The sequence below is a fragment of the Coffea eugenioides genome, chromosome 6 (assembly GCF_003713205.1).
Source record: "Coffea eugenioides isolate CCC68of chromosome 6, Ceug_1.0, whole genome shotgun sequence".
NCBI lineage: Eukaryota > Viridiplantae > Streptophyta > Magnoliopsida > Gentianales > Rubiaceae > Coffea > Coffea eugenioides.
The window spans coordinates 51671689-51682999 of record NC_040040.1 but is presented as its reverse complement, the minus strand read 5'-3'; the positions used below and the strand labels follow the sequence as shown (position 1 = coordinate 51682999).

At 37.2% G+C, this 11311-nt stretch overlaps 1 protein-coding gene across 1 annotated transcript; it reads right to left on the bottom strand.

Annotated features, from left to right (window-relative positions):
- Positions 1-5942: 5942 nt before the first annotated feature.
- LOC113774399 lies at positions 5943-9092 on the bottom strand. The gene has a single exon (XM_027318941.1). It carries the CDS (start codon positions 9090-9092, stop codon positions 5943-5945), a length of 3150 nt encoding a protein of 1049 aa, XP_027174742.1.
- Between the last annotated feature and the right edge of the window lie 2219 nt (positions 9093-11311).

Here is an 11311-nt window from a genome sequence, read left to right as displayed (position 1 = left end):
CAGAGAATGTATATAAATACAATGGAGGATAATAATTGTTAGATAAATTTTAGATATATTAACGAGTAGTCAATGGACACCCGTTACAAAACTTAGAAAGTAAATACTTATAAAAATAACAATAGTAATTCCCTCCGTGTTTTTTTTTTAATGGGATAATTTTAAAAACCTCCCCTGAGGTTTTTTTAATAATTTTATTATGTTTCTTGAGAATTTTGAAATTACACCTACCTTCCTTATCTAATTAAAATGACAATATTAACCTTATTATTTTAATAAAACTCCCTTGTTATAATGTTATGTATGGATATAGAAAAAATGGAATTTATAATTACTTTTTCTTTTCCTTTTCTCTTCTAATTCCTTCTTTTTCTTACCTACTAGATAAGAGAACAACTCAAGTTCTCCCTTGAATGCCAAGTGTCAATATATTGTTAGAGGAAGGAGTTAGGAAGGAGTTTGTTTTCTGATTTTTGGGATTTAAAGAGTGAGAAATGCCTATTTGAGCCTTGGTCTTGAAATTAAAGGTCTTAATAGTTCCTTACTATTTAGGGGCTAATTGGTAACAATGGTTTAATTATTTTTATTTGTTCATTTTGTTTTGTTTTTAATTGGTTTGAAAGGTCAATTGAATCCTTTTATGAAAACTACCTCATTAAATAGTTGCTAACTATTTAGGGTTATTTTTGTATATTTGAAAATATATCTTTTATAATTTTCTGGTCAGATGTAAATAATTGTAGACTATTTGGACCTTTTTATCACATGGGTTGTTTTGGATTACATTATATAATACATTATATAATTATTTTCATTTGTTCCTTCTGATTGGTTTTTAATTGATTTGAAAGGTCAATTAAATATTTTTATCAAAACTAGCTCATTAAATAGTTGCTAACTATTTAGTGTTATTTTTGTATATTTGAAAATATCTCTTTTATAATTTTCTGGTCAAATGCAAATAATTGTAGACTATTTGTGGGTTTTTTTATCACATGGGTTGTTTTGAATTACATTATATAATTATTTTTATTTGTTCCTTTTGATTGGTTTGAAAGGTCAATTGAATCTTTTTATGAAAACTAGCTCATTAAATAGTTGCTAACTATTTAGTGTTATTTTTGTATATTTGAAAATATCTCTTTGATAATTTTCTGGTCAAATGCAATAATTGTAGACTATTTGTGGATTTTTTTATCACATGGGCTGTTTTGAATTACATTATATTATTAATTATATAATTATACAAATTAATGCAGTCATACCCGTTAGAAGTAATGTTCCTGCCTGTTAGCATGATTAGTATGACTGATGACTCATGAAGTAAGTTAGTCAACAGTAGCTTAATGGTCTTATTAGTCATCGAGCTTCCTTCTTCTTCATTTACCAGAATTTCCTTCCCCCTTTTGCCCTTTCCCTTTTTTCCCGTCGAATAGCCTCTTTCTTTCTCTCAAATAGCCGCTTTCTTCCCGTCGAATCAGCCTGCAAAATTTTCAGTTTTCTACCAATTCCTTCAACAACCAATTGTCCTTCCTTTTGATTGCAACCCACAAAATCCTCCACACGCACGTGAATTTTTGTCCTGCCCCAAAAATTAGGTCAGTAAAATTTTTTCCCCCCAAATCTAGAAGCCTGCAAAATCTTCAATTTTCTGTCAATTCCTCGAGCAACTAATTGTACTTCCACCAACTAATTGTACTTCTTTTCGATTACCTCTCAAAAAATCATCCACATTCGCGTGAATTCTTCTTTTTCCCCAAAAAACAGCTCACTCAAATCTCTTTTTCCCCAAAATCAGCTCATTTTAGGGATGGCTGTTCTACCGCCTTATCATCTATGCTATAGCTTTCAGAACTTACTATTTCCAGCTCTATATATACCTCTGTTTCCCAGTTTTGCCGGTATTCAGCAGACGAGCGAAGAAAATCTAGGTAATTCATATTCTCTTTCCTTCTATTTCGAGCTGCAATTTTTTAGTTTTAGTTTGATGACTGAGTTGCAAATTTTAGTTTGAGCAACTAATTTTAGTTTCTGTCAATTTTTCAGTCAGCATATTAAGTTGCAATTTTTTAGTTTGATGAATGTTCTTACCTTCTGTTTATTTATTATTTATATTTATTGCCATGTTCTTACCTTCCGTTAATTAAAGACTGCCATGTGTTTGATATTATAAATAAAAGAATAATTATGATGCTATTTTTTCGATTAGCTTACGTTTACTTTTTTTCTCTGTTTTTATATTATTTTCAAAATGCTGCCGGACTTTTGCCAACATTCAGGCGAGCAAAGAAAATATAGGTATGTTTCTATTTTATCACCTTCTATTTTGAACTGCAAGTTTTTTTTCACTGTTGTTGCCTCTGTTTATTGCTTTCTCTTAATTAAGGAATGCGATGTGTTTGATGTTATGCTATGATAGTTTACTTTTCCCTCTGTTTTTTATTTCAAATGTTGCATGATGCTGTTAGTTGCTTATCTATTCAATAATTACATCATTTAGTATCATTGTCCTTTGGCTTATTAAGGTTGTCATTTTATATATATTACTTAGTTTTAGCTATTCTAGGATGCTTTGATTCTGTCATTTTGTGTGCCTTTGGATTAGCATTTTGCTTTGTTTATAGTAAAATTAGATTTTGATTTTTTGTGTTTCAAAATGAAAAAAAAAAAAGAAAATTTAGTACAGGTTTTAGATTGATAGATGAAATGTTTGATGATTCCCCTGATCTAAGAATGTTGGAAAGAAACAAAAAGACAAACTTAAATATGCTGACTTAAATAAGCTTCAATTGTTCACACCAAACACAAAGTTGGTACTTGAAGAAATTGCTGGAGCCAGTTCTTACAAAGACAGCCAGACATCTGCAACCAGTGGAGCAAAACGAAGCCTTGAGTTTCCAGAAGATTTACCAGCAGACACACATGCTAAACATCCAACAAAGGCTCCTGAAGAGTTTGCCAAAGAACCTGCAAAACTGTATGGTCCACCTGCAAATATCAAAGACAGTCCAACCAAGAAAGCTAAAGCAAAAGAAGACTAATATGGCCTATTTCTGTACTTTTGTTAAATCTTTTGTTCATTGCCTTTCCTCCATTGCTTAGACAATATCTTTTGAATTATATTATGATCCATTATTCTTTTGACTTAAAAAGTAATGGATTGTAATATACTTAGTAATAGTTTAACCGTCAATGCTGTACTTCATTAGGCAATGAAGCTTATTTAAGCCTCCTAATATGTAACTGTGGCTGGCATCCAAGTATCTATTCTACTAAGACATGAATGATTGAGTTTATGTAATGTATTATTGTGATTTGCATAGTATTTATCTCTTGAGCCTATATATACATGATGATGTTTTAGGAAATTATCCTCATTGTTACGGATTAAGCTGTTCATACCAGTGGGTAGGCCGCTGCATAGCGCGGCCAGAACCATGCTAGTTTTATATATTTTAAGCTATAAGTACTAACTCTAGTCGCTATCATTACCAGATGTTGAAGTAGTGATCTTTTTCTTTTGACAACTTTGAATGTGATCCAATGTTTTTGTTAATCTATTTTTTTCTTTGTATCAAAAGCAACAATAACTTAGAAAGAAAATGTTCAAGACTACTGCTAAACTATGATAATTCCAACAAATCGGAATTTCACAAACTCTAAAAGAATCATAACATTATTATTTTCTTGTCTAATTTAGAATGAATATGTTTCACAAGTAAAGCACCATGTACGATAGCACATCATGGTGATAAAACTATTGTAATAATTGCTTATTAAATAATAAATATATAGTTATTGAAAACTTGATCTTTTTATCATATTTTTGCTATATATTTTACAATTGCATAGGAAAGTAATATAAATTTGTAAACTAAGGGCATTTAGGGTGTTCGTTTATTGTAAACCTTAAATGTACAGGAACCAAGAGAAGAATGAGGTGCAGCGGCCGGCCGAAAACAACGTGAATCAAGGGTCAAAGTAGGAGATCAGGTAGCAATGCAATCCAGGAAATAACTAATATTTTAGCACGGTTAGTAGAACAGCAGAGTCAAATGTCACGACCTCAAGGTTAATTTCTGGAATGATGGAAGAATTGGAGAAATATTAATTGAGAAGAATCAAGAATTAGGGAAATTGGGAGGTTTGGGAGGAAGAACAGAGAAGGTTAGAGAGAGAAAGTAGAAACAAGATTGAAGAACGGCAAAGTCTGTGATTAATTTCCGTATCCTTCCATTACATGTGGGCCCTACTTTAATAACCAACCTAACCAACTAGCCAGGCAGTTAGCAACAGAATTTAACTACTAGATGCCTTATTAAGTGGAACGGCATCGTATTGCTATTGCTAAAGAAAGCCAAAACTACACCGTTTAACTAATCTGCTGACTCAACTAGCTATTGCTCCAATTGGTGTTCTTATTGAGCCAATATTGCGTTAAGGTCCCATAGCTTGTGACCTGACAATCCCTTTCCCTTAAGAACAGACTTGTCCTCAAGTCTGAAATACAGGAAACTGTCGTTCGATGAAAGACTTATCCTCCCAAGAAGCTTCCTCTGCCTCCAATTGACTCCATTTGATCAAGAACTGAATGACAGGTTGCTCATTGCGCAAAATGACTCTTCTACTTAGGATTGCCTCGGGCTGCAATGGACACTGGTCTTGTGTATCTAATTCTGGCAGATTGATAGAGCTCCCTCGCAGTGTGCCCAGCTTCTTCTTGAGCAGTGAGACATGAAACACAGGGTGCAACCTCGTGCCTGCTGGTAACTTCAATTTGTAAGCCACTGAACCAACTTTCTCCTCCACTTCAAATGGTCCATAGTATTTCGCAGATAGCTTAAGGCACTTCCTTACTGCCACTGTTTGTTGTCGATATGGTTGAAGTTTCAGAAACACCCAATCCCCAACAGCAAATTCCCTCTCGGTCCTATGTTGATCAGCAAAGTACTTCATTCTTTGCTGAGCCTTAGCTAAGTTGTCCCTGATGCAAGTAGAGATTCTATTTCTCTCCTGGAGCAGGTTGGCAGCTGCAGGTACCACAGAGTCTAAGTAAGGCCCCAATGGTAGAGGTACTGGCTTGTATCCAAACAGTGCTTCGAAGGGTGTCATTTTGAGGCTGGAATGATAGGTAGAATTGTACCACCATTCAGCCATAGGTAGCCATTTGCTCCACTGTGATGGCATTTCTCCTGTCATGCATCGCAAGTAGCTTTCCACACACTGATTGAGCCTCTCACTCTGACCATCAGATTGGGGGTGATAAGAGGACGTATAATGCAAGTCTGTTCCCAGCACCTTAAATAATTCCTTCCAAAACCCACTGGTGAAGACCTTGTCTCTGTCAGTAATGATGGATTCAGGCAACCCATGTATTCTGAATATGTTGTCCAGAAAAACTTGTGCTATTACTTTGGCAGTGAAGGGATGAGTGAGCCTAATAAAATGACCAAATTTAGTGAATCTGTCAATCACCACTAGTATGGTGTCATTTCCTTGAGACTTAGGCAGCTTCTCAATGAAGTCCATGGAAATGTGAGTCCAAGCCTGTGTTGGAATGGGAATTGGTTGCAGCAGGCCAGGATAAGGTACATGCTCAGATTTATTCCTTTGGCATGTGTCACAGTTTCGTATGAATGTGATTACTTCTTGTTTCATGCCTGGCCAGTAAAACAGTGACTTAATCTTTTGCCAACAACTCTTCTGTCCTGAATGCCCCCCAACTGCTGAGCCATGAAGTACTTGCAGGATTTGGTTCCTAGTGTTATTGGCACTTCCCACATATATCTTCCCTTGGTATCTTAGCACTCCATCCACCAAGTTGTAATCAGTGTAAGCAGTGGAGTCCAACAGTAGCTGAGCCATGATTGTTTGGCAGTGATCATCCTCCTCATAACTTTTCTGCAGTTCTTCCAACCAGCCTGGTCTAACAGCAGTGATAGCTAGGCAGGATCCATTCGTACTAACTGACTCAGCTTCATGCCTCCTAGATAAGGCGTCTGCAACTTGATTTTCAGAGCCCTTCCTATACTGTATCTCATAATCCAGCCCATCAGTTTTGTCATCCACTTATGCTGTAGAGCAGTATGCAGTTTCTGATCCAACAAGTATTTTAGTGACTGATGATCTGTTCTAATTACAAAGTGACTCCCCACCAAGTAATGCCTCCATTTTGTGACTGCCAGAACCAAGGCAAGAAGTTCCTTTTCGTAGACTGATAGTCCTAAATTCTTAGGTGATAGGGCCTTGCTCAAGAAAGCAATGGGGTGCCCTTCTTGCATTAGGACTGCCCCAATTCCCCCTCCACTGGCATCTGTTTCCACTACAAATGCCTTCTTGAAGTCTGGTAAACTAAGGACTGGAGCTGAACACATTAATTCCTTCAAGTGCTCAAAAGCTGCTTGTGCCTGTATACTCCATTTGAAGTTGTCCTTTCTGAGTAGTTCAGTCAAAGGTTTGCACACCTGTCCATATTGCCTTACAAACCTCCTGTAGTAGCCAGTTAGTCCCAAGAACCCCCTCAACTCCTTGACAGTTGTTGGTACAGGCCACTGTAAAATGCTGCTAACCTTGGAGTCATCCATTCTCACTCCCTGCTCAGTAATGGTATGCCCCAAATAGTCTATCCTTTCCTGAGCAAATGCACATTTGGATTTCTTCACATATAACTGGTTCTCTCGCAATATGTCCATTACAGTTCTCAGATGCTGGAGATGTTCCTCTAATGTGGGGCTGTACACCAAAATATCATCAAAAAAAACTAGGACAAACTTTCTGAGATAAGGTTGGAAAACCTGGTTCATTAATGACTGAAAAGTGGCAGGAGCATTCGTGAGACCAAAAGGCATCACCAGGAATTCAAAGTGTCCACAATGGGTCTGGAAAGCTGTCTTGAAAGTGTCCTGTGGTTTCACTCTGATCTGATGGTAGCCTGCTGTCAGGTCCAGTTTAGTTTTGAATACTGCTCCTGCTAACTCATCCAGCAACTCGTCTACATTGGGTATTGGAAACCTATCCTTGACAGTAAGATCATTCAACTTTCTATAATCCACACAGAATCTCCAGGTTCCTTCTTTCTTTTTGACCAACAACACAGGAGAAGCAAAGGGGCTGTTGCTGTGCTTCACAATGCCTCTGTGTAGCATTTCAGTCACTTGCCTCTCTATCTCCTCCTTATGATAGTGAGGGTACCTGTAAGGTCTGAGCTTGAAAGGTTGAGCATCTGGTTTAAGTGGTATCTCATGATCCACACTCCTGGTAGGGGGTAATGAGCTGGGAGTTTGAAAGACATCTTCAAACTCCTGCAGTAGTTCCTGCACTGCCTGTGGTATGGAATCTGAACTGCTCTCATTATTCTGATGCAAGCTCATGGCCATACACATCTGTCTTTTGTATTCAATGAAGGTCCTCAAATCCTTTCCCCTGATCAAGTCCATGTCACACTTATCTGCCTGGCCATGCAGGTGGATCTCCCCTCCTTCATGGTGTAATGAGATTCTAAGCTGCTGGAAATCAAAGGTGATGGGACTGAAGTGTGTCATCCAGTCCACTCCCAGTATGATATCCCATCCTCCCAGTTCCATGGCTTTGAGACTGAACTTGAATTGATGCTGGTTGATACTCCATTGCACCCCAGGACAGACAGCATTGCTGGTAACACACGTTCCATCCCCCATGACCACAGAAAAAAGTTGATCCACCCACTGATACCTGAGGTCCATCCCAATGACCAACTCACTACTGATAAAGCTGTCAGAACTTCCAGTATCCACTAAGATGAGCACCTCTTCCCCATCCAGAACTCCTGTCAATGTAATGGTTTTTCTTTTCAGTGCCTCAGACAGGGCATGCAAGGACATTTCCATCGTCTGGCCAGGATTTCCAGTTTGTTCATCCTGTTCCCCCAAAGCATCTTCAAAGGCAACTTCCTCCTCTTCCTCCATGCTCAAGCAGTTCATGTGGCCACCCTTACACTGATGCCCCACTCCGTATTTTTCCCCACATCTGAAGCATAATCCCTTACTCCTTCTGTACTGTATTTCCTGTGCAGAAAGCCTCCTAGGATCTTTGGTGCCCTCCTGCATACCTTCCAACTTAGAAGGTTTTTGGCTGTTATAGAAGGGAAGTTTATATGAAACAGCCCCTGGGGTGGTAGTAGCACTTCTGGACAACCCCAGCCTGTTGTCTCCTATAGGTTTGACATTTTCCTTAGAGCTCTTATGCTGCAGTTTCAAGGAATACTCTTGCCATTGTGACAGTTCAAATGCTTCAACCAGAGTTACAGGTTTCAACATCTTAATCATAGGTTTGATATCCTCCTTCAGTCCACTTAGAAAACTAGAGATGAAATACTTTTCGTCTAGATTGCGATTCCTTATCATCATCAAAGCCTTTAATTCCTCGAATTTCTCCTGGTATTCTTCCACACTACCTACTTGTTGAAGTTTATTAAATTCTTCTACTATATCTCTACCAGTTCTGTCATTGAATCTGAGACACAGTAATTCCCCAAATTCATCCCAACTAAGTCTAGGTCTCTCCATTCTGACCCCTTGGAACCACCTATCAGCCTTGCCTTCTAAGTACATTTCGATTACGTCGACTCTATGTTCTTCAGGAACTTGATAATTCAGGAAATATTTGTTGCATTGCCATTCCCTAGGATTCTCCCCAGCAAACATTTGCAAGTCAATTTTAGGAGGATTCGGAATGTGAAACTTACTCCAATCCTTCTTGAAGTTCCTCTGAGTCTCATACTCCACTGATAGCCTCTGATGACCTGGTGGTGTTGGTAGAAGTGGCGGTTGGTCTATCATCCTGCCGCCTCCTTCGGTTGCCTTCTCATTTCCATAGGACAGCTTAGACAGTAGGTCGTTAAATTTCTGCTCAAGGACTAGATTGAAATTCTGCTCCATTCCTGATATCAGGTTCTCCATACGCTTGTTATTCTCTTCAAGCTCCATCTTCAAGTCCTCCTTGTCCTGCTGGTGCTCGGATTTAGTCGCCTGAATGGCTTCCACTAGCTCTTGGAGCTTAGCTTCTTGTTTCCTCACCTGTTCTTCTATGGTGCGGAATCTGGTACTTTCTGCCATGATTGTGGTTCAGTTCCAAGGATTGCCTGCTCTGATACCACTTTGTCACGACCTCAAGGTTAATTTCTGGAATGATGGAAGAATTGGAGAAATATTAATTGAGAAGAATCAAGAATTAGGGAAATTGGGAGGTTTGGGAGGAAGAACAGAGAAGGTTAGAGAGAGAAAGTAGAAACAAGATTGAAGAACGGCAAAGTCTGTGATTAATTTCCGTATCCTTCCATTACATGTGGGCCCTACTTTAATAACCAACCTAACCAACTAGCCAGGCAGTTAGCAACAGAATTTAACTACTAGATGCCTTATTAAGTGGAACGGCATCGTATTGCTATTGCTAAAGAAAGCCAAAACTACACCGTTTAACTAATCTGCTGACTCAACTAGCTATTGCTCCAATTGGTGTTCTTATTGAGCCAATATTGCGTTAAGGTCCCATAGCTTGTGACCTGACATCAAACCCTTGTTAACCAGTCTAGAGACCCTGAAATATAAGAAAATAAGGCCCTAGAGCGCTTTAAGAAATTCCTCCGGGCGGTCCCGACAATCTCACACCACTGGTCCCTTTTTTATTATATGTCTAAAACTTGTCAAGTTACGTATATCACAAAGCCTCATGCAGATCGCCAAAGTAGTTGAAATGTCATGACACTAGTTACATGTTACAATCAACACGATTGGACTCTCTGTTTCATGGAAATGCTTATAAAGTGCTGTTCTACTAATTATTGTTGGAAGGTAACAAATAACTTTTGCTTCCAAAACATATAAATCCGGAATACATTTTTTCATGTTTTAATTTACAAAACAAACAAGTTTTTTCAAGGTTCAAGTTGTTACTACAAGTTTTGGGAAATAGTCTAGCAGCGGTAAATTATGTATTGGTTGTTTATAAGTTTTGGTTGGTCCATCATCATTTGTTTCATAACTTCTATAAGTAATTTGCATCTTTAAGGAATTGACAGAAGATATGAGTTAAATCACTATCAATGAGTAAGATTTTCCATTTCATTTAGAAGAGGCGATATTACTATAACTTATAAAAATTCCCCCATGTGTTTATCTAGTATGCCCCTGTAAATCCCTTCCAATTACAATCTCTGGCTTTTCTCGATTTTGTTGTTTTGGTCAGAACTTTAGAAGTCTAGATGTTTTAGCTTGCAATGTTTACTATCAGGATCATAAAAGTTTAGGCACAAAGGAAATCCGGGTTGGGGTTAAAGAGCCTTGGTGGAGATTCTAATATTTGAATTTTGCATGAATTGAATTATTTGCTAGATAAACCCCATAAAAAAAGTACAGAGGCCTATAGATGAGGAGTAGACATTATATATTGAAGATCGTTCAAAACGAAACTCATATTTTGTCAAATGAATTTTTTCATCATTCACTTGTCAAACGTCAACAATCTACGCCTGTACCTATACTATGAGAAAGGAACAAACCCATTCAGAACGGAGAGGCTAAACTATCTTTGGACCAAATAAGGCACCCATTAGATTTGGAGAAGTCACATAGTATGGCAATTGATGGGAGACGATATTTGAAATCTTGGATTCCCACCCTACAAAAAGCCTTAAGTGCCTTTGTGATGGACAACAACCCAAGAGACTGATGGTTTTGTCATTTATTTTTAAAATGGTAACTTTACGTTGTTTAATAAATCAAATCAATGATTTTTTACCTAAATTTAAATTTTTGATTACTTTTTACCTTGAATTTATCATGTGATCCTACACTGTCATTTTTATAGGGACAAAAATGTTAGATTTCATTTGTTATTAAATATAGACCCGATCCATATTCATTTTTTGCCCCTAAAAAAATAAAATATAACCCAAATTATATTCACTTTTCTCTAAAAAAAAGCGGGATTTGATCCAATCCATATTAATTTTTATTACTAAAAATGTGGGATTTGACCTTTTTTTTTTACACAAAAATATGACTTTTAGACTAAAAAGTGGTTAAAAACATAGGTTGAGATCAAAATTTGCTATCTTGAATGTGTAAGAGCCGTAAAATTAACATTGAAAAAATGAAAGATGAAAAAATTCATTTAACAAAATGTAAGTGGCATTTTAAACGATTTATATATATATATATATATATATATATATAAATCTTACATACATTGATAGTGTATACAAGTTGGATGCACGACACACATATAAAATTTGGGTTTCAAATTCAAATTTGGATTATGTGTCATGCATTCAATA

What these genes read in the sequence shown, in the direction of transcription:
- LOC113774399 (XM_027318941.1), bottom strand. Translation starts at nt 9,092, where the DNA reads ATGGCAGAAAGTACCAGATTCCGCACCATAGAAGAACAGGTGAGGAAA.